At 41.8% G+C, this 27,105-nt stretch overlaps 2 protein-coding genes across 2 annotated transcripts in view; both read left to right on the top strand.

The window, feature by feature from the left end:
• The window catches only part of copa (COPI coat complex subunit alpha), a 36,707-nt gene extending 18,110 nt beyond the window's left edge, over window positions 1–18,597 (top strand). The window contains exons 15-30 of the mRNA XM_085803691.1: window positions 3,621–3,759; window positions 4,440–4,602; window positions 5,226–5,372; window positions 6,312–6,501; window positions 7,590–7,685; window positions 7,799–7,887; window positions 8,937–9,060; window positions 9,713–9,802; window positions 10,815–10,918; window positions 11,666–11,812; window positions 12,521–12,661; window positions 14,818–15,000; window positions 15,117–15,227; window positions 16,204–16,365; window positions 16,952–17,146; window positions 18,161–18,597. Of these exons, the coding sequence (XP_085659817.1) occupies window positions 3,621–3,759; window positions 4,440–4,602; window positions 5,226–5,372; window positions 6,312–6,501; window positions 7,590–7,685; window positions 7,799–7,887; window positions 8,937–9,060; window positions 9,713–9,802; window positions 10,815–10,918; window positions 11,666–11,812; window positions 12,521–12,661; window positions 14,818–15,000; window positions 15,117–15,227; window positions 16,204–16,365; window positions 16,952–17,146; window positions 18,161–18,220 (2,141 nt within the window). The 3' untranslated portion in view covers window positions 18,221–18,597. The remainder of the gene's footprint in view (window positions 1–3,620; window positions 3,760–4,439; window positions 4,603–5,225; window positions 5,373–6,311; window positions 6,502–7,589; window positions 7,686–7,798; window positions 7,888–8,936; window positions 9,061–9,712; window positions 9,803–10,814; window positions 10,919–11,665; window positions 11,813–12,520; window positions 12,662–14,817; window positions 15,001–15,116; window positions 15,228–16,203; window positions 16,366–16,951; window positions 17,147–18,160) is intronic.
• A 2,862-nt stretch (window positions 18,598–21,459) lies between these two features.
• Window positions 21,460–27,105, top strand: part of ncstn (nicastrin) — a 42,425-nt gene continuing 36,779 nt past the window's right edge. The window contains exon 1 of the mRNA XM_085803692.1: window positions 21,460–21,572. Coding sequence (XP_085659818.1) covers window positions 21,515–21,572 — 58 coding nt within the window. The 5' untranslated portion in view covers window positions 21,460–21,514. The remainder of the gene's footprint in view (window positions 21,573–27,105) is intronic.

Raw genomic sequence — 27,105 nt, 5'->3', positions numbered from 1 at the left:
AAAAAAACGGCATCTTTGTTATAATTTGTGCGAGTTTGTGCAGTGTTGATTTAGTTCGGGAAAGTCCGAGACCGCGTTAAAACATGAACGTCATGAGTTCACTCATCTGGGACTAGAAAATCATTTCTGTTGCTAGGTCGTTACTAAGGTTCGGACTATTTGCTGTAGAGGTGAACTAGGTTCCATTACACATAGGAGTCTACTGACGTGACTGATTGTGTTTCAGTTATTAGTCAGACCCCATTTATTTCCATGGAAATGGGAAGCACACTCGCAAAAAACTTTAAATTTTGAGAGCAAAACGTCCATCAACATGAATATTTATTTAATTATACGCTCTATTTTGTTGGTAATTGTTGTATAATCGCAATATTACGGGTAATATTGCTTAATTCATCCCCCCGCAGTCGGACTCCCCGTCGACACGTTCCGCCATAGCCACATCACACAGTTTATAAACAGGGATGCAAACAGCGGCCGAAAAGCGAAACTCGCTTTTTTCATGACCAATTAGGTGACTTGTGTGAATCGTTCAGATCCGAAGAGTTTTTGTTTTTGGGAGGGGGGGGGGGGGTCTCAGCGTCTCAGCGTCTCAGCAAAATGTTTTTCTAACAGGCTGACAGTGACAACCACGTGAAACTGAGGCGAACTCATTCATGGTCTCTGATTATACTGATAACAGCCGACCTCCAAAGTAGACGCGCGACATGTGCGCTCATTAAAGCGGCGCGTATCCGCGTGCAGTCGGTGCGACGGCGACGCCGTTTTTTCCCCCGTGCACGTGGAGCTGTGGCCGCGGATGTGCACGGTTCCCTACGTTGCTGTGTCAGGCAGGTGTTTCCACGGAGCTCTGCCCCGTTTCAGAGGTGCAAGGAAAGACGTCGCCTCCACGATGTAGAATGTGTTCAATTAAAGTGAAACTAACACATTATATAGGCCTATATGTCCATTACACACTGAATGAAACATCCCATGTCTTTATTTATTCAGTTTATTTTAATAGTAATAATTATGACTAACATTCAGTGAAGACCTAAAAATCAGTATCTCCAAAATGGAAATATTACTAAGGAATTTTTTTTTTTAAGCATTTTTAATATAGAAATGTTGGCCTTCTGAAAACTATGTCCATCTATATGCACTCAATACTTGGTTGGGGTTGAACTACTGGAAATTGACTTTTCCATGATATTGTAATGTACTTATTTGTTAATGGTGAGCCCCCCCCCCCCGGGAAATTCCTCTCTTTTTTGGTCCTGACCTGTTTGCATCCCTGATAAACGTTGATTAATGTTAACGTTACCTGTCTAAAACCAGTGTTTCTACTGACTTTCTTTTTCCTTTTTTGCCCGCGGTCGGGTTGAGAAATCGCGAGTCCGGCTGTGTTGGGTCCGAGATTCAACACGCCGGTCTGGTTTTACAGTTATTACAGGCAGTACGCCCGTTTATCACCAATAAACACAGTAGATGAGGGGGGTAAGTGACTGAGCTCAGGCCGTATGAGACGGGTGGGGTAGGGGGTCAGCTGCTTGGAGCGGTGCGGGTGTCTGACTGCAGCGGAGACGACCATGGATCTGCTCCCTGACACAGTGCAGCTTTGGGACCGGACCGGGGCTCTTCCGCTAATCGCTAATAACCCGAAAACAGCAGTGACACGTGCTTTCACGCCGAGTCTCCAAACCAGAAAGGTCTGTAACAACAATACAACGGAAAAAGTCGTTTTTGAAAAAATAGAAAAAGAGAGAGACCGGCAGTGCCGTGTAACCATGACCAAAAAAAAAAACTGACAGCGAGTGTCACGACTTCCTGTATCTGGCCCTTCAAATTAAAAGCCCTATAGCGTTTCAAACACAGTTCAGTCATATTGATTTTGACAAGACAGGGCTCCAAATGTTTATGTATGGACTTCTGTCAGGTCCCTCACATACCGTGCCTGAAACACATCCACGCAGCATCGATCAGCATATTTGTACTTGCACAACTTGTGTTTAGTCGGCTTATAATGTTTGGAGTTTGTTTACAGCATCGCAAGTTTTCCACCCTTCTTCTCTGTTTGTGGTGTATTTGTGTGGCAGCCTTACAGTGCCACCACTACAGTATCTACTACAGCGTGTTGAGGTTGTTTTCAGAAAGACACAGGAACTGTATGGTTAATATGCAGCACACCTGAATGTTTGATTATTTATCGCAAGTCATATCGTCATCGCAATACTGAACAGTGTCATCGCACATTTTCCTGATATCGTGCAGGCCTAATGGATGGATAATCCACCGCCGCGGGGAGAGGAAGATGCTTATCAGAGAAAACACAACGTCTTTATCTTGTTTGTGCTGCCGAGGCCGAAGCTCTGAAACGTTTCTAACTCACTGAGCTACGAGCCCAGTTCGGACAGACTGATGATAAACAGAGACAGGAAGTCATTTGATTTAACGATTCATCATAAAATAATTTTCTGGAGGTTTTCGTTCATCCACCGACTGAAACCACACAGATTCATCCACAGCCCCACAAGACAGACATCATGTAATTCCAAACTGGCCCATTGCCATAATCCCTATAGTCATAGCAGTAGGTTCGTTACCTTTAATTGTCGGTGCAAACTGTTTTTAGAACGGCGGAGCAGAGTCGTGAGCTGCTCAGAGCTACGCTACGGAGGCTCATGGGATTTCTTGGTTTCCTTCATCAAACTCATCAAATACACAATCCAACAACTCCAAAACGCTCTGGTGGACAAGTTGTGAGCTGCACATTCACCATGCTACGAGATAATAACACAACGTTACCACACAGAGTTGTTTTAGAGGCAAATTCATGCAAAACCGCTGATGTGCGTTCCCGTCGGGGGCAGTTTTTCATCAACAGTCTCTGTATTTCCCTCTAAAACAACTCTGTGTGGTAACGTTGTGTTATTATCTCATAGCGTGGTGAATGTGCAGCTCACAACTTGTCCACCAGAGCGTTGTGGAGTTGTTGAAATTGTGTGTTTGATGAGTTTGATGAGGGAAACCAAGAAATCCCATTAACCTCCATATAGCGTAGCTCTGAGCAGCTGTGTTGAATGTCTGTAACTATCCCTTTAAAACTAATGAAAGATGATTCTGTATCATGGAGAAAAAATAATGTGGTTTCATTAATTCAAACAAGTGCAAAAACACACATCAAGACGGCACCACCACCACCACCGGATAGTTCAAACCTGACGTTTATCTTTATAGTTTATAGTTATCTTTATAGTTTTTCACTGAACTACATGCACACATTCACTACATACATACACATTCATCTTATTCCAGTACAGTACAGTACTAAAAAAAAAAAAAGACAATACTTGCACTACTGTCTTTTTGCACTTGACTGCTGCTGCTACTGCTATTGTGCCTTCTATTTATTTATTTGTATTACTTGTTTGGCTTAGTTTTTTTTATTCATATTTATTTTAGATTGGTATTTTAGATTCACATATTGTTTTATTGTTTTTTAAAATGTTTATTGTCTGTCTGTCTACTGTTTGCACTCAGGGGCTGAGAGTAATTGTGGAATTGACAATAAAGCTGACTTTGACTTTATATCTACTGTAAATCTGAATCTAAATCACCTTGTGTCTCTTCGTGTCCTGCAGCCATCATGATCTGCAACCGTAAGCTGGAGAGTCTCTGCAACATCCACGAGAACATCCGCGTGAAGAGCGGCGCCTGGGACGAGAGCGGCGTCTTCATCTACACCACCTCCAACCACATCAAATACGCCCTCACGTCCGGGTAAAGTGCTGCAGAGAGAGAAACACTCACACACACTCACCTGTATTTGACCTTTGATCAGTGAACGCCACATATATGTAGAGCAGAAAAGACTGGAGCTGTAAAATAACTGACTCACTGGTGGTTGGTACATCCATGGATGTATTTTATTAGTCCACAAATATGAGGCGGAGGGAAAACAATGTGCTGCAGTATTTTGAATTTGACTGCAGCAACAATTTTGGCCACAATCTTACTTACAGCTCCTGTTAGGGATGCACATGATTAACCGTTTAACCGTTAACCGATAACAAGAACTTTGGCCGATTAATACTATCGGTTATTTATTTATTTTATTAGCTCCTCATGTCGTCAACTCATGGGGGCGTGTCGACACGTGCAGAGTTCACGTGCCTTCAGTCATATTTCACAGCAAAAAGTTACACAGGAGGACTGACAGTATGTGCAGCAGCCCCCATGAAGGAAGATCAGACAATAAATGTAGCTACACGGACATAGATGTGCATCACCTGTAAATACGGCGCTGGCCGTGCGCTGCAAGCCTCTTAATCTTATCGGTTAACGAGCGTCGGTTATCGGTCAGAAAAAAATTCAAAATGTGCATCCCTAGCTCCTGTAATATTATTATTATGTTGTTATATTATTTCCCTAACGTGCTGCTTTTCATGGCGTCCCTGCAGTGACCATGGCATCATCAGGACCCTGGACCTGCCCATCTACGTGACCCGGGTGAGGGGCAACAGCGTTTACTGCCTGGACCGGGAGTGCCGGCCGCGCGTCCTCACCATCGACCCCACAGAGTACCGCTTCAAGCTGGCGCTGGTCAACCGCAAGTACGATGAGGTCAGTCAGTCTCCCATGGGCTTTTTTCAGGGTTTATACAGGAATCTTGAAGTTAATTTTAATACCTTTTTAAGACTTTTTCAAGACCTTCTCAATATTTTTTAACACCTCACCGCCGCTTCAAGCTGTAACCATTTACATCAGTGACACTTTTAACTTAACAGTTTTAGTTTTTGTGATAAAGACTATAGACCACTATGATACAACATAATTCAAAAAAGGCTGGGATAATAAATCAAAGGTAAAGTTTATCGAAAAAAACATTGCTCAACTCTCAAGAAAAACAAAAACAACAATCTTCTTTTCTTTTTCATGAACCGGTTCATCTTTGTTTTTTAATAAAACAAATAAATTCACACACTTCCGCAATGTTTTTTACAACTCAAACTCTTGGACAGCTAATTCAGAAAAAATACCTTCAATATTTAAGACTTTATAAAGTAGTGAAAAGACTTTTTAATACTTTTTAAGGGTCTTAATTTTCCCAAATTTGATTTATCACCTTTTAATACTTTTCAAGACCCCGCGGATACCCTATTTCTAAAGACATTAGTTGACCCGAGTGTCTTCCCCCCTTGTGCTTGTTCTGATGTCATCGTCCCTGTCTCCGTGGTTTCCTCCAGGTGCTGCACATGGTGCGTAACGCCAAGCTGGTGGGTCAGTCCATCATCGCCTACCTGCAGAAGAAGGGCTACCCCGAGGTGGCGCTGCACTTTGTCAAAGACGAGAAGACGCGCTTCAGTCTGGCTCTGGAGTGTGGCAACATCGAGGTGGGTCGCTGGTAAATTCACTACCTGTGTCTTTTTTCTTTTATGTATTTTCATGGAGCTGGGACTGCAGAGACTGTTGGTGTTTTTAAAAGGAGGCTCAAGACTTTGTACTTTTAACTTTTGTCTGTCCCCGCATCGCCACGGCAGCAATGAATGGGAGTGGATGCAAGTTCCGCTGTTTAGGCTGTTTACATCCCTCAAAGTCACAAGTTTTTTCCACAGACAGCGTCAGATGGAGACTCAAACATGCACCCAGAAGTTTATTTACTTCAAGCAAGCCGACATGTTTGTAAAACTAGATCTAGAGACCCAGTTGCCGTGTTCACATGCAGTGGGAAAAGCTACCGTTTGTGTCATAAACACAGGAATATCAACTCTTTACTTGGCTTCAAGTAAAAAAAACTTCTCGGCGCATGTTTGAGTAGCCACCTGACGCTGTCTGTGGAAAAAAATGTACACTTCAAGCAAGTAAAGAGTTGATATTCCTGTGTTTATGACACAAGCGGTAGCTCCCACTGCACCTGAACACACCGCGCACGGCAACTGGGTCTCGCGCGAGACTCCGGGAGACTTTGAATTAGATCTAGTTTTACAAACATGTCGGCTTGCTTGAAGTAAATAAACTTCTCGGTGCATGTTTGAGTCTCCATCTGACGCTGTCTGTGGAAAAAAAATGCGGCTTTGAGGGCTGGAAACAGCCTAAACAGCGGAACTTACATCCACTCCCATTCATCGCTGCCGTGGCGATGCGCGGACAGACGCAGCTACCGCAAAACAGGAGACATTAAACTGAAAATCTTCAGATTCCTTCTTTTAGACCTAAAATGATATGAAAATACACCCCAGAGTTGAATTCGCCTGGAATTGTCCTTTAAGCTGTAGGAACCCTGGTTAAGTTGTTTTTTTTTCATCATTTCCTGTGCTGCTCTTGACCTCCAGGTGGCGCTGGAGGCGGCCAAGGCTCTGGACGAGCGCAGCTGCTGGGAGCGTCTGGGCGAGGCGGCGCTGCTGCAGGGCCACCACCAGGTCGTGGAGATGTGCTACCAGAGGACCAAGAACTTTGACAAGCTCACCTTCCTCTACCTCATCACGGGAAACCTGGCCAAGCTGCGCAAGATGATGAAGATCGGTGAGCGAGCGGCGGTGAAGGAGTTGTTGTTTGTTGTGTTCTCTTAGAGTTTATCTAAATACTAGGGGTGGGAGAAAAAATCGATTCACATAAGTATCGCGATATTTTTGACGATTTTTTTTTTGTGATCAAATTTTTATTGAGATTTCGAGGACAACAATCATCATTCAACAGCACATAAATAAAGTAATTACCGTATAAACAAGTGCATACCCATGTACACACACACACACAAATATGCCGAGTAAAAATGATAATGAAATGAAAACATAAAAATAAAATGAAGATATGACTGAAAATAAATAAATAATAGAAATACAAAAGGCAAGTAAGTAAAATACATCAACTGTCACAAATGCAAAAGGAAAAAAGTGCCATTGAAGCATAACTTAGTTAGATCTATCAAATGGTTATATGCCATCCACAGTTTGCAGTACATAGTAAAAACCCAAACAGGGAACATAAACCAAAGAAAACAAGACCAGAGGGGGGAAGGGGGGTCTCAGCTCACATTTTTTTGACGATTTTTAAATTGATTTTTTTTTTCAGAAATCGATTTTTTTTTTTTTTTAATATTGTGCAATGTGCATTTGTTCGCCTTTTTTTACATACAGAGAGTCCAGGTTTTGAAAAGGGTTTAAGTTCACTTTATAGTGGAGTATGTTAATTTATAGGCTCCTACAGCGTTTGTGTGCAGATAAATGTTTACCTCAGTCTACATTTCATTTTGTCAGAAAGGTTTCTGAAGCCTGTTTTTTCTATACTCTTTTATTTTTGCCTCTTTTATGCAGTCCAGGCTTTTGAAAAGAGAGTAAACATATATATTGCTGCTGAATATATTATCTTAAAAACTGACTTACATGTGATGTGTATTTTGGGGGGAAATACGGTTCCTGGAATAGTCTGTAGACAATCATAATCATTCAACTGTTTCACTGGTGTTAAAAATGCTGCAGACTAAAAATCAAGGAAAATCTGCAATATTGTAGAATCGCAATTTAAATCGAATCGGCATCCCAAAAAAATCATAGAGAAAAGCATATTGTCCCAGCCTAAATACTGTATGTGTGTGTTGTGTTTGTGTGCAGCTGAGATCAGGAAGGACATGAGCGGCCACTACCAGGCGGCGCTCTACCTGGGGGACGTCAGCGAGAGGGTCCGCATCCTCAAGAACTGTGGACAGAGTGAGTCAGAAATCATTCAGCATTAATAGTTCAGGTTCAGTCGGTGGATATTTCCTTTCTCCGTTCTTCTTATGCACCTGTAAACGTGTGTGTGTGTGTGTTCATGTTTGCAGAGTCTCTGGCCTACCTGACCGCCGCCACACACGGGCTGGACGAAGAGGCCGAGGCGCTGAAGGAGACGTTTGACCCGGAGAAGGAGACGGTGAGTGGTGGGGGAAGAGGAAACATCCTGTCTCTGTAAAACCACTTCATTATTGTATAAATCAGTGTTACTCATTGCGCGGCTCGCGAGCCACATGCGGCTCGTCAAGCTATAATTGGTGGCTCGCTTGGTAGCTTCCTATGTGGTAACACAGCCAATACATTTTTTCAAATGTGCTACATAAACATACAACACTGCACTACAAAAACACAAACATCCGAATCTACTTCTCCCTTCACCCAAATTATGAAGGTGAAAGGAAGTATTTTAAGCCTTAGCCTAATCAGAGACGTTCTAATATTGGCCTAATGGTCATCCCTAAAGGGGGCATTGTCAAACCTGGCAACGCAGCCCGCAGGCCATGTGGCATTGTTTACAACACTTGACCACAGCGCACGTTTGCAGGCAGCTAGGCTACATTAGCTCCGCTAGCCAGCGTGATGGACCGTTTTTAACAAGAAAAGGGACAGAAACCAGCTCAAAAACCAGACGGACAGACACACAGTGTTGTAACGAATAGTGGAGTGGGTGAGGAAAATGAGTCTGAGGAAGCAGCAAACAAAAATCAGCACGAAGACACCAGAGAGGGGATGAAGGCAAACGGTGTAGGCTACCCAGGAAGAAACGAAAAAATAGGAACCACAAGATGAGCACAGAAAATTTCAAGACAAGTGGGCAGACAAATTTTTATTTTTGTTCGGCATGAACCCTCTGTGTTTAATATGCAACAAACCCTCACTGTGATTGACAACAAACCACATTAAGAAAGTCAAGGACATGCATGGCCAGCTTCCGCTCATCCCAGTATTAAGGTAAATATGGTCGTAAATGAAAATGTATTGGCTGTGTTGTTTCTTTTTTGGTGGGATGTCCAATTTATATGTAGAAATGCACATTTGCAAAAGTGACTTAGTATGTTGTTGCAAAAGTGGCTCTCCCCTTGATTTTGCACTGCCAATGTGGCTCTTGTGAAAAAAATAGTGAGGATCACTGGTATAAATAAATACACAACTTTAATGGTGATGATGACGGTGAACGCTGTCACTCAGGTGCCAGAGGTCGATCCCAACGCTCAGCTGCTGCAGCCGCCTCCTCCCATCAACCCTCTGGACACCAACTGGCCTCTGCTCACCGTGTCCAAGGGCTTCTTCGAGGGCGCCATCGCAGCAAAGGGTGAGTCATCGAGACTTGACACATAACACATGCACAGATACTGTACACGCCTGTGCAGGGTTCCCATGGAAAATGCATGGAAAATGAGATTTAAAAAAAGTTAAAATGTCCTGGAAAAGCTTGAGCTGCCCCGGGCGATTATTTATCACACTGTGACATCAGCTACCAGAGCTCAATTTGACTTTTTCAGACCCCACCAAGGATGCATTTTCCAAAATGCTTGATGAGTGTTTCCAGTATTGGACCATGAGCATTAGGTTTTTCTCTCCTCTGCTGAGTGACAGATAGAGGAGCTGCAGTGAGCGTGGTTTAAAAACATATATCATAATTTATCCCTTTATACCCTTATTTCACTTTATCACATGTAAATTAGCATTTTTATGATGCAACATTTATATGCTGATATTATTTCTGGATGTTTTGTTGATATTTTGTCTCTTTCTGTTAAAATTAACTCACCATAAAAACTATAGACCGTCCATTCTATAGACCGACCCTTTCAATAAAGACCATTGGTCAATTGTGATAAGTTTGTTTAAGTGTTTTCTCTTTTTTTTTAATGTGCTGAAAGTCAAAGTAAAGTCAGATTATTTGTGGAAACCTGCTGTCAGAGTGAGAACCGTGTTTTTTTTTTGTTTTTTTTCTATTGTAGGGAAGGCAGGTCAGATGGCCGCTGATCTGGACATGGAAGCTACAGGAGGCGAGGGCTGGGGAGACGATGCCGAGCTCCAGCTGGACGAAGGTGAATTAGACTTAGAAATATTCTTTAAAACACAGGAGCACACCGTCAGCACTACAGTGTTGTATAAATTGAATAAATTAAATAATAATTCACAATGTGGATCCCCCATCACACACTAAAACGCATGAAGCATGGGAACGCGATCTGGAAACCGTGATACCGGATGATGTCTGGGCTAAATGTATCTCTAACATACACACCTCCTCTATATGTATTGGGCACGGGCTGATGCAATTCAAAGTATTTCATCGGCTACATTACTCCAATGATAGGCTAGCTAAAATATACCCGTCTGTTCTCCCTACCTGTCCTAGGTGTGGCAACCAAGTGTCACTGGGCCATATGTTCTGGTCCTGTGCCTCTTTAGTTAATTTCTGGTCCTCCATTTTCGACTGTCTATCTGTTCTATGCCACACACCCCTCAAACCCAACCCACTCACCGCTTTGTTTGGAGTCACACCCTCAGAAATATACACCACTAATAAACAAAAGAGAGCAATAGCATTCTGCAGCCTTATAACTCGCAGGGTGATCTTAATGAATTGGAAATCTAATAAATGCCCGCCCTTCAGGAGATGGATTCAGGAGGTTCTATCTCTGCTTCAGATAGAAAAGATAAGACATACACTAAACAGCTCTTGTGACGCATACACCAGAGTGTGGTCTCCTTTTATTGATTATGTAAAGAAGTTAAATCTCTAACTAATCATATTATTTTGGTATTTTCAACCTGTCTGACTAGTCCTTTGATGTCACACCTTTGCAACATTGGATCCCTCTTTTTTTTTTGTTTTGTTTTGTACTTTTGGTCCCAAGAGAGGGTATGTGGGAGGGCACTAGTACGGGATTATGTTCACAAGATCTGATATCTTGTATCTTGTATTTTTGATTATTAGTTTGTTTGTATGTTTGTTACTCTTATATAACTGAAAATGCCTTAAATAAAGTTGTTAAAAAAAAAAAATAATTAAATAATAATGAATTCTCTCTCCCGTGTTTCTCTGTCTCTCAGATGGTTTCATGGACGCCCAGGAAGGATTAGGGGAGGAAGGGATAGCGAGAGAGGAGGGAGGAGGCTGGGAGGTGGAGGAGGACCTCGACCTTCCTCCGGAGCTGGTGAGAGGAGCGACATCGTTACACATCCTTTTGTTTGGTGTTATGGTTTTGCCATATTTGTGTTACTGTGTGGAAGTCTGGGGTAATGCGTATAAAAACCAACCTGTTGCCTCTGTACATATTACAAAAACGAGCCATAAGAACAGTTTTTAATGTTAGGTTCAATGATCACACTAAGCCACTTTTTTTGAAGGCATCTGCATTAACATTTTTTGACTTGGTAAAATTTAAAACTGCATTAATCATGTATGAAGCAAAAAACAATCTTCTTCCTTGTATAATCCAAAAACTATTTCATGAGAGGGAAGGTTGTAAAAGATATGACTTAAGAGGAAAACTCAAATTGCAACAGCAAAGTGTAAGATCGACTCTTAAAAGTATGTGTATTTCTGTCGGAGGGGTTATTCTATGGAATAGCTTGGATGTAGAGATTAAACTCAGCAAAAGTGTTAATCAATTTAAAAGTAAGTTTAGAAAAGGAGTGTTTGAAATGTATAGCAGAGAGGAGGAGAGATAAATGATGTAAACTAATGAGATGACTGTGGGGGGGGGGTTTTGGAGAGTGACCTTGTGTTTTGGTTGTGTTGGTTATATGGTGTCCCGTGGATGATTTTGTTGTTGTATGTGAGATATAATTTTTGTTTGGTTTGAAATAAATATGTAAAAAAAAAACATCCTCCGCTTTTACCAACGGCAGATGTTCCAGATGTTGTAATGAAACCGTTTCTCTTGTTTCCGCCCCTTTAGGACTTGCCGTCTGGTGCAGGCGGAGGAGCGGAAGACGGCTTCTTCGTGCCGCCGACCAAGGGCATGAGTCCGACCCAGATGTGGTGCAACAACTCTCAGCTGCCGGTGGATCACGTCCTGGCCGGGTCCTTCGAAACCGCCATGAGAGTAAGATACTTTTTTTTTTGCTTCTTTATTTTCTATAAAATCGGCGCTGGTCATATAATTAAGCAATATATCACGATTCACGCCGTGGTATATGCTCATTCTACCACGGCTAAGGGGCGTTGTTCCCCCTTGAGCATATACCACGGACTGGAGTGATATATTGCTTTTATAAAACGGTTACCAATAAAGGCAATATGAAAGAGGGATACGCAATCAATTTCATGTAGTTTTATTCAACCAGAAATACAAATTATTCAATAAAATAGCCTCACTGTGAAAAAAAATAGTCCCACCTCTCCAGACGTTAGCTCCAAGTAGCTCTGCATCTCGTCTTTTCCTCCGCTTTTTTTCAGGTGAAAGTCACTGCTCAGTCCCCTCTACCGTTGTTAACCCTCCCCAGAGGTGAAAGTTCACCTTAAACATGTCAATTCAACTACTTTTGTCCATTTTTTTTAACATCGTAAAGACATCAGCTGTCTTTTGCTACGGACTGCAACAACTTCCATTCATACCAGTCATACATGCCTGAGTGAGAGCCTACGCTGTGATAAGGCTTTAGAATAGTAGCCGTGGTATATGCTCAATATACCACAGTTAACAACCAATCAGATCGCCGGATTTCACCTTTCCATTTTATAATTTGATATAATTTTTCTCATTGACACGTTTATACTGATGTTTCTTCCTGTTTCCTGCTCTTGGCTGCAGCTGCTCCACGACCAGGTGGGAGTGGTGAACTTTGGCCCGTACAAGACGCTGTTCATGCAGACGCTGTCCCGAGGCCGCACCTGCTACCTGGGGCTGCCGTCGCTGCCCTGTCTGCGCAGCCACCCCCAGAGGAACTGGAAGGTACAGCTGATAGTTATTGGTCATTTACTAAAGGGATAGTTCAACATTTTTGGCAAAATGGCCCATTGCCATAATCCCTATACAGGGGTGCAAACTTGTCACCTTTCGGCGAAATTCGCCGTTTTGGATCCCAAATTGGTCATTTGTGTGATTCGTGTAAATCCGCAATAAAAAAAAATTTGAGAGGGGGGGGGGGGGTTACCGAGCCGAGCCGAGCCAAGCCAATGCACCTTATCTGGATGACAACAAGTGGTGGCAGCGCTCCTCTTCTGTCCAGCAATACACACCTGAAGCTTCACTTTTCATACAGACTAACTAACGCGACTTTTTGAGCATGGCGAGTGAAAGAGTCGGAGCTAGAAGATGCTCCAGCAGCGTTGTGTAGGTGCTGTATGGGACCGCGTGTGTGTGTGATGATCGCGATCGCGGCCAATTAGCGATTAGCGCGTTTAGCATTTATTAGCTCCAGCGCGACCTGCAGTAGCAACAGGAGGAGCAGGAGGTTGACTGACTGTGGCAGGACACCTCTGCCTCTGTTTCACTTTATGTTGCTGGTAAATAATGTGGTTGTAAAAGTAGTAGGCTAAAGTTAAATTATTTTGTATGCACTAATTAAAGGGGCAGAGCTTTAAGAGACATTTTAGCTTTTATATTTTATAAGATATATTTTTTGTAAGAACCACAATTAATAAATATAGGTTGTATATTTCAGTGAATATCTAATTGTTCTTAGCATTTGTTAGATAACTTTCTTTGCCCAACAAATTAAAACATGTTGGAACTATCAATGATCCTCCCTTGCAGCCAGAATCTCACCTACTTTTAACCTCAGACTGTCACGATGATGTATCAGATGTCAGACTGCCTCATTCTTTAAGTTTTAACCTGAATATACAAGACATGATTGATTTTCCCAACGATCAAAATATACGAAACCGAACCGAAAACCATGACCACAAAACCGTGAACCAAACCGTTTGCTTGAACATCATAATAATACATATTGCCACTTAATATGTTTTATGTAGCCTATGGCATTTTTAAGCTTCATGTGTGTTATTGGACAGAAAGAGCAGCGCTGCCTCGGAGCATAGCCTACGTACAGAAAACACATTTACATCAATAATGTTTCACAATGAACCAATCAGTCTGTATTAAATTTTATTTAGTTTGAAGGCAAGGTTTGCAAGGTTCATCTGATGGACATCAAGGGACAGATTCTCTAAGTTTTGCACAGCTTTTGCTCATGCTAAACCTGCATAGGCTGAAGACCCCCTTCACATATTTCAAAACCAAACAGAGACAGATTGTGCAGGTTTAACAGGAGCAAAAGCTGTGCAAACCTGAGTAAATCTGGACCCTAGTCTCATGTTAAAATTGACTGTAAATTCACCTTTAAAGTTGGTTTAAAAAAAAATTTCCCCGGACCCCCCTAGGGGGTCGGTATCTTGTCACCTTTTCTACCCCTGATGAGTTTGCACCCCTGCTATAGTTTTAGGAGTAGGTTCGTTACCTTTAATTGTCGGTGCAAGCTATTTTTGCTGCTCAGAGCTACGCTACGGAGGCTCATTATGGGATTTCTTGGTTTCCCTCATCATCAAACTCATCAAATACACAATCCAACAACTCCACAACGCTCTGGTGGACAAGTTGTGACCTGCACGTTCACCACGCTATGAGATAATAACACAACGTTACCACACAGAGTTGTTTTAGAGGGAAATTCATGCAAAACCACTGATGCACGTTGCCTTCAGGGACAGTTTTTCATCAAGCAGTCTCTGTATTTCCCTCTAAAACAACTCTGTGTGGTAACGTTGTGTTATTATCTCATAGCGTGGTGAATGTGCAGGTCACAACTTGTCCACCAGAGCGTTGTGGAGTTGTTGGATTGTGTATTTGATGAGTTTGATGAGGGAAACCAAGAAATCCCATAATGAGCCTCCATAGCGTAGCTCTGAGCAGCTCACAGCTCTGCTCCGCCGTTCTAAAAATAGCTTGCACCGACAATTAAAGGTAACGACCTTGGTCTGGTTTTGGACACTGATATACTTTTATTTTCTAGTTTTCTTAAGGATATCTGAGTTGTTGTTGTTATGTTCATCTTCTTCAAATCTAACGAGTCTAATGTGCGAGTTATTATGTATTTTTTACAGGACTGTGGGGCGAAGCAGGGCCTTCCCGCTGTCGGCCTGCGCCTCTCCGACCTCATCTCGCGCCTGCAGCAGTGCTACCAGATGACCACCTCCGGGCGCTTCGAGGAGGCCGTGGAGCGCTTCAGAGCCATCCTGCTGTCGGTGCCTCTGCTGGTGGTCGACAACAAGCAGGAGATCGCAGAGGTGAGAAGAACCAGACCTCGTTTGAATTTAATGTTTTTTGTTTTTTTGGTAGCTTGTTAAATAAAGTATTTCCGCTCCAACGTTCACCTGGTGACTGTGGTTCGTGTTTGTTTCAGGCTCAGCAGCTGATCACGATCTGCAGAGAGTACATCGTGGGTCTGACCATGGAGACGGAGAGGAAGAAGCTGCCTAAAGACACACTGGACCAGCAGAAGAGGCTGTGTGAGGTAACGATCTGTGGTCATCGTCTAATGCTGCGTTCAAAAATCTAGCTCCGAGTTGTGAAAAATTAGTTGAACTCAGAAATTAAAGGTCGGAAATTCGGGTATCATCTCAGAGCTCCGACTTTTCCGACTTTACGTCAGTTGACAGCAATAAAACACGGCCGCCCCTCATCGTCAAGGGAATGACTGGAATTATAATAAAAGTTATTTGTCAATGTTTTCATGCATTTTCATCTGCTTTCAAAATAAGAATAAATTACTGATGCATACAGTACAGGTCAAAAGTTTGGACACACTCAATGCATTTCCTTTATTTTCATGACTATTTACATTGTAGATTCTCACTGAAATTCCACTAATGAACCTGACAAGGCAACACCACCTGTGAAGTGAAAACCATGTTCAGGTCAGGTTCACCTCTTGAAGCTCATCAAGAGAAGCCAAGAGTGTGCAAAGCAGTAATCAGAGCAAAGGGGGGCTACTTTGAAGAAACTAGAACTGGTGGGGGCAGAGATAGAGGAGGAGGAGGAAGAAGGAGAGGAAGAAGAAAAGAAGAAAGAGAAGACAAAGAAGAAAAGACGTGTTTTCAGTTATTTCACACTTTTTTGTTAATTCCACATGTGTTCATTCATAGTTTTGGTGCCTTCAGTGAGAATAAAGGAAACATATTGAATGAGAAGGTGTGTCCAAACTTTTGGCCTGTACTGTATATTATTCGTGTTCAGCAGTCGGCCACAATGTGCGAACCTTCTTCTGGGAATCTTTTCTTTTCTTTTTCCTCCAAGTTAACCTGTAAAGTGATGCAGTCAGAAATTTCCAAGTTGGAGTTTTGACTTCTCAGTTACTTCCGAGTTGTCTCAATGCAGCGTAAATGTAGGCCTACACCTCGGTGATAAGTTGTGATAGAGTTGTGTCGTTCCTTGGCCTGATTTTTTCTGATCTGTGTGTTTTTTTTTGTGTTTTTTTTTCCCTTTTGCAGATGGCTGCTTATTTCACCCACTGTAATCTCCAGCCCGTCCACATGGTGCTGGTGTTGCGCACAGCTCTGAACCTCTTCTTCAAACTGCGTAACTTCAAGACTGCAGCCGGCTTCGCGCGACGCCTGTTGGAGCTGGGGCCGAAGCCAGACGTCGCACAGCAGGTTGGTTTTTGCAACAGATATTGAAGTGTTTTATCTCTTTTCAGGGCTATTTCAGGGTATCCGCGGGGTCTTGAAAAGTATTAAAAGGTGATAAATCAATTTGGGGAAAATTAAGACCCTTAAAAAGTATTAAAAAGTCTTTTCATGACTTTATAAAGTCTTAAATTTTCAGAGTTAGCTGTCCAAGAGTTTGAGTCCTAAAAAACATTGTAAAAGTGTGTGAATTTATTCATTTAAAAAACAAAACAAAGATGAACTGGTACATAAAAAAGAAAAGAAGATTGTTGTTTTTGTTTTTTGAGAGTGGAGCAATGTTTTTTTTTTTTTTTTATAAACTTTGCCTTATCCCAGCCTATTTTGAATTCTGTAGCATCATAGTGGTCTATAGTCTTTATCACAAACTAAAACTGTTACGTTAAAAGTGTCACTGATGTAAATGGTTACAGCTTGAAGTGGCGGTGAGGTATTGAAAAATATTGAGAAGGTCTTGAAAAAGTCTTAAAAGGGTGTTAGAATTAACTTCAAGATTCCTGTATATTCCCTGTATTTATTTAATCTTTAATCTCTCTCTCTCTGTGCCGTTCAGACCCGTAAGATTCTGGCTGCTTGTGAGAAGACCCTGACGGACGCCCACCAGTTGAACTACGACCCCCACAATCCGTTTGACCTGTGCGCCGCCTCTTTTGTCCCCCTGTACCGCGGACGCCCCGTGGAGAAGTGCCCTCTGTCCGGCGCCTGCTACTGTCCTCCATACAAAGGCCAGATCTGCAGGGTCACACAGGTACGTTATTATACACACAAAAATGTTGTTGATTCAATGAACTAGAAGACTCAAATCTATACATTGTCCATTTAAAGGATAATTTCCGTTTTTTACAACCTGGACCTTATTTCTAGCATAAAATAAGATCATTTACTCACCCAGATAACTTTGGTGTCATTTGGAGTTGTTTTGACCAAATTAGCCCCAGTGGAGCGGCGCATATATCCGTGTAATGTGAGAACACGGGGCAGCGCAATGCAGCCTCTAAATAACACATTATCCGCCGCAAAACTCGTTCATTTCGCCAATATTTTGTTATGATACACTAGTGCTATTCCCCTCTGAGTCCGGGGTTAGCTGTTATCAACATCCGGGGTCTGTAGGTTGACCTACTGACCTCTGACCTGGATGATGTCATCTCCGACCGCTGCCCGGCTCATTCTGATAATAACCATTCTGCTTCGGCATTCGGGTCCATTTTTATCTCAACTAGCCGGAGCTTTAGTGAGTCCAGGTTGAGGAGAGGAAGCCTGTGGAAGCTGAACTTCATCCAGCTGCTCATTTTGTTCTGACAAGTCAGAAACACGCAGAAACGAACCGTAGCATTAGCGGTAGCAAGTTAGCCGCGCCGGGCAGCGGTCGGAGATGATATCATCCAGGTCAGAGGTCAGTAGGTCAACCTACAGACCCGGATGTTGATAACATGCCACCACGGGCTCGGAGGGGAATAACACTAGTGTATCATAACTAAATATTGGTGAAATGAACGAGTTTTGCGGCGGATAATGTGTTATTTAGAGGCTGCATTGCGCTGCCCCGTGTTCTCGCATTATACGGATACACGCGCCGCTCCACTGGGGCTAATTTCATCAAAACAACTACAAATGACACCAAAGTTGTCTGGGTGAGTAAAATGATCTTATTTTATGCTAGAAATAAGGTCCAGGTTGTAAAAAAACAGAAATTATCCTTTAAGTAGACACACCTGCATCTTCTAACTTTAAACCTCCAATCTCACCTTGTTTCTTCCAGGTGACGGAGATCGGTAAGGACGTGATCGGTCTGCGTGTGAGTCCGCTTCAGTTCCGTTGAAGAGGACGTTGTGGCGGAGATGAAACACATCCACTCTCTCTCTATAGAAATAATAACACAGTTCTTGACATGAGAAGAAAAAATGAAAGCAGAAATACAGTATATATGTTTGCTCACACTGATGTGAAACCTATTAAATCCTTTCATCGATCTATTTCCACTCACTCATCTCTATCCTGCACAAAAAAGCTTCTTCATCTTTTTTTTCTTAACGGCTGCTGCTGCTGCTGCTGCATGAGTTCTGTGCTGTGGCTTCATTAGAGCTGTTAAACCTAACTTGTTGTCTCTTTTTCTGACTTGTATGAGATGAATAACACTGCTCCAATACGTGTATCTGGGTAAAAATAAAAATAAAAAGGCTCAATTATGAACGGAAATATTGTACGTATGTGTGTGTTTCTGTGGTTTTTTTCCCCGGATGTAACACATTGTTGTGGTTTATGACACTGAAGGATGAGGGGGTGTATAAAAGTGCTACAGGATTAAATCAAAGTTCACCACAACAGGGCTGAGTCATCATCATGGCCATAAAGTGAGGACAAAGTCGACTCTTTGGATAGCGTTACGTTGAAAACTAGGTGGGGATGTGTTGGGAGGAGTTTAATTAGGTTGCTACAGGTAAATATATTAAAACTCACCATTTATGTGTTTGTTTTAGTTACTCCTAGTTTATTTGTAACATCATTAGTGATCATGGTTTTATTTTTTTCTCCTTTCTTTCTCTATTTCTCTTGAAAGTGGGTGGAAAGGCCGTTCTCAACACACCAAACTTTTTCTTCTGTCAACAAGATTACCTCGATAATATACTGTACACATGTCAAGTACTATTGTATATGAACTGAAAATCTAATTAAATAAAAGATTAATTTTAAGAAAAAACAAAGAAAAACTGACCATGAAATTATGTTTTACAAATACAGAAAAAAAAAATCCCTGTGTCACTACAGTCATAAAGTGAGGACAAGGCTGACTGTGTGGATGGCGTTATAGGTTATAAAAAAAAACAAGGTGGGGACATGTTGGGTGGATTTTAATTAGTTTGCTACAGGTAAAAAATTTTTCCAGAACTTTATTAAAAATTGTGCAAAACAATACAATTCAACACGACAACAAATATTATCGCCAGGGGGTTACATGCATAAAGGCATTTTTTACAGATTGCATTATAAAAAATATGTTGTAGAGAGCACATAGGTTCAAGGTCTTGATAGCTTTTGTGTTATTAGATTTTTCAATGGTTTTAATATTACTGCTTGACTTTGTTTTTAAATGTAAGAAAAAAAGGATTTTGATTTGTGTATCTACATTTATGAATGTGCCATTTTGATAAAAGGATAATAAGATTAATGATGCAGTACTGTCTAACTTTGGTAAATGGAAAGACAGTGAAGCCAAACAGTAGCCTACATTTTCAAAACAAAGGGAAAAATCTGGCTCAATAGAAAAAGAAATCAAACTAGAGAATGCATTTCCTGAAGGAAATACGGGTGAATGCTGAAAGCTGGAAGCTGAATGAGCTGAATAAATTGTTGAAACTATGCTGAATTAAGTTAAGAAACTGCTGAAAAAATCTTGAAGAGATTAAATAATATATGAAGAATATGAAATGGTTTGAAATTACTTGAATTGTTGAAGATCAGTATGAAGAAATTGAAAGTCTGAAGTCTACTCAGATTTACTTAAAACTGACAGTTTGAAAACATGTTTGAACTAATGTAGATTAAACAATATCTGAATAGTAAAAGTAGAAGATGAAAGACGGAGGATGTATGAAATGGGTGCTAATTGCTTGAATTAGTGAAGAATAGCATGAATGAATTGAAAGGTTAAAGTGCACTCAGATTTATTTAAAACAGTTTGAAAATGTTCTACCCAGAATCTGGTAGAAAAAGGGCGAAGCCAAAACAAATGAAAGACATTGCTACAGGTAAATGTATTTAAACTGACCAATTAGTTTTAGTTTTTTTAAAAAATACAGAAAAAAATCCCCGGTGTTGGAAACTGAAGATGCCATTACCAATGGTAATCTCCTAGATTATCAACAATTTTTCACTAAACATAAATTCAACCCATCCAAAACAGACTTTATTAAATTACAAAAAGCACTTCCTCATGGATTTGTATTTCTAACAAAAAATATATTGGCCCACCAACCTATAATACCACAGCTGGGCCCATTGTCAGTACAGGGGATTTTAATCCTAGACAAAAAATGTGACAATCATTTTATAAGGAACTGCCTCACTGAAACACTGTTCCCCGGCAAACAAAACAAAAATAATATCCTACATAAATTTGATAATAAATCAATTGATAAACTAAGAACAATGTACCTAAAATTTCCTATACCCCCCAAAACGAAAGAAACACACTTTAAAATTATGAACAACATTTATCCTTCTAAAGAATTACTTAAGACTACGCTTTAATATCGATGACAATTTATGCACATTTTGTGAAAATGACATTGAAACCACGGACCATATCTTCTTCTCATGTGATATAATACAAACCTTCTGGGTTGACATCCACAATTGGATCAAACAAAAAATAGTATTATTTCCAGCTGCTATCTCTCGTGATGATGTCACTTTCGGTATGATCTTACAAAACAAATATGATGAACTCTGTTGCAATTTAATTCTTTGTCTAGCAAAATTTTTCATCCACAAGAATAGAGTTATGAAGTCATCCCCCAAATTTATTGTCTTCATGAATGAATTTAAATTGTACATGAAATCACTAAAACTTGTAACAGAAATAAAGGCACAGAAACTATATGATAATTTAAAGAATTTTCCCACTGAAATGAATAACTAAAATTGATTTGAATCCCCCTTATGAAATCAATGTTTATTCTATTTTATATTTAATTTATTTTTTGACTATTTATTTTGAGATGTTTATTTTAATTTTACTTTTATTTCAACTGCTCTAAATGTATTCTATTGAAGCACTAATGTGTATGTTCCTATTGTGAGTTAACTTGCACTAATGTTGAATGATGTTCATCTGGCATTCCCTTGACACTTATGGTATATGCACTATGAAAAATGCCAGTGTTGTTTATTTTTGTACTTTTTCAATAAAAATTTGAAGAAAAAAACAAAAACAAACTGAAGATGCCATTTATTTTACCCTATGATTTTACCGCATTTCACCAAAGTCCGCCCACCAGGTTTGGTCCGTCTCTTTGCGGGGGCGGAACCAAAGAGCGGCCCCCAACCCGCCCGCCGGACGTTTATCCCGGGAACACTTCCTGTTGTGTTTCTCAGCTTTTTTCAAACCAGGAAGATGGATTTGCTGTCGAACAAATGGATTAATAATTTCCTACTTTGTTGGTTTCTCGTCGGTAAGTCGCGTCCAGACGCCGCCGAGCCTGTGGTGTTTTAACCCCCGCATCGACACCGAACAAAGTGTTTTTCGTGTCTGTTTGTTTTTGTTCTTTTTTCTTGTTGCTTTCCTTCTTTGTGCTCGCAGCTAGCCGGATGCTAAGCTAACGCCGCTCGGCTTTATACACGTTAATCTTCCCCATTTGCTGCTTTGACACAAGTTTCACAATGAAGTTCAACATTTACAACAAATCTTAGCCCATTTCTAACAAATGGCGGCTCGGAAAATGTCATATACATCTTTTTTTTTAATATATATAAAGTGCTTTCGGGGACTTTTCTCTCATATGAGCAGCTCGGCATCAGCGTGACTGCGCGTGACCCCCCCGCAGCTAAATAAAGAGATTAAATGTTTGCACTTAATGAGAAATTATAGTTAAATGTTGTAGTTTGGTGTTTATTTTATTGTCACTGGACAAACATACTAGACTAAAGTCTCTTTCACGTCTTTAGGTTGCCCTATCTGAACTCGGGACACACCTGGTTCACTCAAAGTGGTTTAATTAAATCCACTTTCAATTTCACATTTGGAGTAGAAAATAAAAAAAGAAGTGACACCAACAGGTGGAGCAAGCCAAAATAAAATAAATTAATTTTAAAAATTCACAACAGTGGTTGAAAATTGAGTCTTCATATTTTGATTAATGTGGTTGGTATAAAATAAAGATAAGTTGTGTTTTTTCTTTACTCAGTCCATAGAGGGAAATTTTAGACAGTTACTTGTGTTTATTTATTTATGAGTATACAACTCTGAATTATTAACATCAGAGGGGAAATTTTCAGACAGCATTTGAGATAATACAATAAAAGCTGAGGGGAAAAAAAGTCCTACACTTAAGATTTCACAAGATTAAAAATGCAAAAGTTATAATAAAAAGTAGTAAATTTATTTTATGTACTTAAAGCAGAAGTAAGCGATCCGGTGGTTTTGTCTAACTTCCTGTCAGCCGATGGAGTTAACAGTCCCCGCCCTCGTCCCTACATCACCACATTCACGCGCATCCCTTGGCTGCACACACAGAGAGGACTGCCCCTTTATGCCGTTCTCTCTCCTCATAGACCATTTCTATGTTTATAAACATTGATGACGTATGTTGTGGGCGGGGCTTCACTGGTGGCAGAACGTGACAGCTGATCTGGTGTCAACAGGGGAAAACCGGCATCAAGAGCGATCAAATCAGAGGAAGATGGATCATACAGAGACCTTCTCTGATTATTTTAATGTTTTGTCAACAGAAAACAGGTTGTCATACCTGAGTAGGCTAAGGTAACGATTAGCAACGGAGTGTGTTGTGTGTTACGGACCGACGTAGGCTACTGCCTAGGGACACAAAACGCTGCGTGGGCGATCATCAACAAGTCCATCAACTACGGTATGACAGCAAACTGTAGCCTACTTGTATGGCTGTATATTACAATTTATTTAACGGATCCATGTCTGTTATTTCTGTATTAGTCAGACCGTTGTTAGGCTATATATCACAGACCGTTGCTAGGGACACCGCTCATGACCCGATGTGTGTAAAAATGAATGAATGAATGTCAAAATAAATGAATAAGAGGGTGAACGTGTACACGTGTTAACAGTAAATGTTTATGTTGTTGTTTATAAAAATCCCTAAACGATGCACGCAATATCTACATATAGTTTATACACTGACCGATAAGAGTATTTTTTCTGTCGAAAAAAGTTGTAAAGGACGGGTCGTCTTATATTCGGGGTCTAGATATTGTAGCCTACATAAAATCAGCGGGTGACACCAAACAACGTCTGCCCAAGCAAGTCAGAGCTTTTATTTCTCTCACACTCACACACCAGTGACCTAGAGATGCAGCCGCATCTGAGGGGACGCGCGTGTGTTGCCGCTTCTCCACTACACAGTTACAGCTCGGCTCTACTCGACTCGGTTTAGGTCCTAGTTTAAATCACAGCTGAGTTCTTTATAGTTCCTCCTCAGCAGTCGTTGTATCACCCCAATTTCCACTGGGTCCGTCAGCGTGGCGGTCACCGCTGATCACTCCTCTAATCAGCATTTCACCGGTCTCGCCGCGGCACGACTCTCTTTTTTCTCTCCTTTCGTCAGCTCCAAACTCACTGTTCTGCACCGCGATTACGAAAATTAAATAAAATTCACCCTCTAATGTGGCTCATCATCACAGCTTAGGGTCGTGCTGCAGCCAAGCAGCTGCGCTGCTTTTTAAAGTTGAGCTGTATGTCAGGACCTATGGTCAGGACGTGTATTTGTTGCTTACTTCCGGTATTTTTCTGCCACCAGTACGTCTTACTTCTGAAGTAAGCGGAATATTTGTGTTAATATAAGTCTTAAATAGTTATATCTTCCGACAGCAATCACTTACATAAGCCGTTTTCCCACTAAAATTAGCGGGTCGACACAGGTTTTTTAAACGCGGGTCGACCCTCTAACAATCGGCATTTGGCCCCTTTCCCATTGACCAAAAAAAGCCGAGTCTGACCCCCCGCTGAGGGATCAGACAGAGCAACCATGTTGCCCCGCTCTCATCCGCGGTGCGAGTCATGCCACAGCCGCCGGCCGCGGAGGTCTGTCGGCCGAGGCAGACGAGGCAGACGAGGCGTCTGGCCGACCTGCGGAGCACCAGGACCGCGGAGGACAGCGAGTCTGCCGCGGCCATATGACGGTTCGTCCGCGGTACAACACGTCAGTTAAACAGACTGTCGTTTCTTTTCTTTTTTTTCAATCGTTTTCGGTCAGTGTTCTTTGATGTTTTGATCCCAGTCAGAGACGTTTGTCCCAGTCTCGAATGAGAGCGGATCTTTGTTTTGGTGATATGAGACGCGACCGGCGCGATGACGTGGCGTCACGTAACGTTCAGCGTCATCACGTAAATTAGCGGGTTGACGCGGGTCTGGCGTTCCCACTGCAAGCCGAGCAGGGCCGAGCTGATTGAAGGCGATTTTAACCCGCGTCGCTTGCCGAGTCGTTTGACCCCGCGTAGACGCGGCTCATTGCGCCTTTCCCACTGCCACCAAAAGCCGATTGTTAGCGGGTTTAAACGGGTTTTTTGGCCAGTGGGAAAGGGGTAATAGAGTGTTTGGACCGAAACACGGGTCTCTCAGTCCCTCTGCTCTGCTCTGAGCCGAGGAGAAAACTTTTTTCGTATCCTACAAGTTTTATCCAATGAGGAGAGAGAACGGCATAAAGGGGCAGTCCTCTCTGTGTGTGCAGCCAAGGGATGCGCCTGAATGTGGTGACGTAGGGACGAGGACCAATAGATCCATGACAAGGGCGGGGGCTGCTAACTCCATCGGCTGACAAGACGTTATGGTGCGTTCAAGGCAACCCGTAACTCGTGTTTTTCCGACCTGTGAAGTCGTACCAGTTTGATCTGGTACGAGTTCACGGGTCGGAAGTTACGAGTGGCCGTTATAGTGACTTTCACAGGTAAAACAGGTCGGAAAAACACGAGTGGGTTGCCTGAAACACTACAAAGTCGTAAGTCGTGACCATAGACTGTATAAAGAACGGCCGTAGCACCGTGACGTCACCCATTGGTTTGGGGGAGTCTGTTTTGTGCCGCTACTACGGGGGTTTGAACTGCGCCATGTTGGATTCTACTTGCCATATTTGGGGCGGTGCGGCCGTTGGCCGGCCGAGAGCCCGCCCACTGGCCTCGAAGCAGCGGTCTCCGGACCTGTCACTCAACGTTTCCGCGCCCTAATAACTTTAAACCTAATAATAGTAAAACGGTAGAGTTTAAAAAAAATTCACCCCCCTCAGAGTGTGTGCGGGGGTAGAATCGATTGAGACCAAAAAAATGAAATGTACCAGGCTGTAAATATGTTTTTTTAAAGCTGTAAAGTCGGCTATTTTAACATGGGGCTCAATTGGAGTTGCTCTCTTCTGACACCAGCCCCCAGAGGAAGCCGAGGGGATTGCAGTTTTTTGAACGCGGAAGTGAGCTTCACTTCTCAGACCGACAACTGCCCCCTTGGTCGTGATGTGAAGCTGTAATTTACGGTTTCAAAAGCCTGCCTGGAACGCAGCATTAGCCAGTCCCTCCAGGAATTCGCGATGTTGCGATCGCAACAATTAATGCAAATTCAGCCAATCCCCGCAAATTTTTGCGATCTTGCAATTTTGTACAATCACCGCAACTTTTCCGCAAATTGGACCAATCGTCGGTGCTTTCCGCGAGTTCCACAGCAGAGAGTGCGAGTCTGGACGGAGCGGTGGTTGAAAGTGAGTCCACGGAGGAACGGCGTGGCTGGGCTGACGGCAAGAAACTTGATACAACGTGCACAAAGTGATAAGTAAAGGAACACAAGCTGAGTTGAACGTGTTGAGTGTGTGAGTTGTCCTGCTTGACCACCCAAGGCTGTGTCAACCCCGCAGCACTCGCCGAGGGGGAATCCAGTGAGTGCGCCACTGCAGGGCCGGAGCGGAGCAGCCGGCGGCCAGGTGCCCCTTCCCCCATCCTAAGGCCCTGGCCCTGGACTTGAGTAGCCACCCTCCCCTTTTTATTCAAAGACTGGACTGTTTTAATGGCATTTTAAAACAGTTCTTTTACCACGATTTTTAAACAGACATTTTAATTAAAAGTAAAACAACTTTCAACTCTATGTAATTTTCCTGTGCCTTTCTTAACAAGTGGAAAATTGCTGGTATAACAGGACCTCACATTATTTTGTGACATTTCAAAATGTTCAATTTTCCTTTGATTTTTAATTATTCAGAACAAAACTGCAACTTTTTTTTTGCAACTTTCGCTGTCTCCCGCAATTTAATCGCAACAAAAGCGCTTAAAACATTGCAACATGCACCGCAATTTTTTCAAAATGTGGCCGCAAAATCAGGCACTTTAGGCCGCAACAATCACAAAAAAAGCCTGCGAAATCCTGGAGGGACTGATATAGGGTATAGTCATCCGGAAGACCAAAAATGCCAATGTGTGGAGAAATGTGAATAGTTCTTGAAAATACCTTAGACATGGTGTTGAAGTAAATTTGCCAAAAGTTCGACAGAGCTGGGCAAGAGAAAAACATAAGATTGCAGGATGTGCCTCCACATCTGCAACAGACATCTACCATATCTGGGAAAATCTGTGCCAATTTAGTCTTCGAAAAATGGCATCTAAATCAGGCGGGCACAAATATATTTTTTTAGAATTTAAATTCTAAAAAATTACAGCCTTTTCCGTAGGTTGCCAAAACAGACTTAACTGATATAAAAACGAACAGGCCCAGAGGGTTAAAAAGGTTTATTTGTAAGGTAAGACAAAGAAGTCCATGAAACAGAACCTTTTCGACAAGGAATGGTGTCGAAATAATATAAAATATAATATCATATCATATCATATCATAACAATAACAAGGAATGTTATTTCTTTCCTTTTCATTTGATTAACAAAGTAAACATTTTCCAATGATGGATGAACTCACATGAAAAACACGAACAAATAACAAGCCAGGCAGATTTCATAACAGTAACTTTTAGCACAAGATGTGAATGCCAA

Source organism: Trachurus japonicus, chromosome 17 (assembly GCF_045865225.1).
Source record: "Trachurus japonicus isolate A0001 chromosome 17, Traja_1.0".
Classification (NCBI taxonomy): domain Eukaryota; kingdom Metazoa; phylum Chordata; class Actinopteri; order Carangiformes; family Carangidae; genus Trachurus; species Trachurus japonicus.
This window is presented reverse-complemented; position numbering and strand designations above follow the sequence as displayed.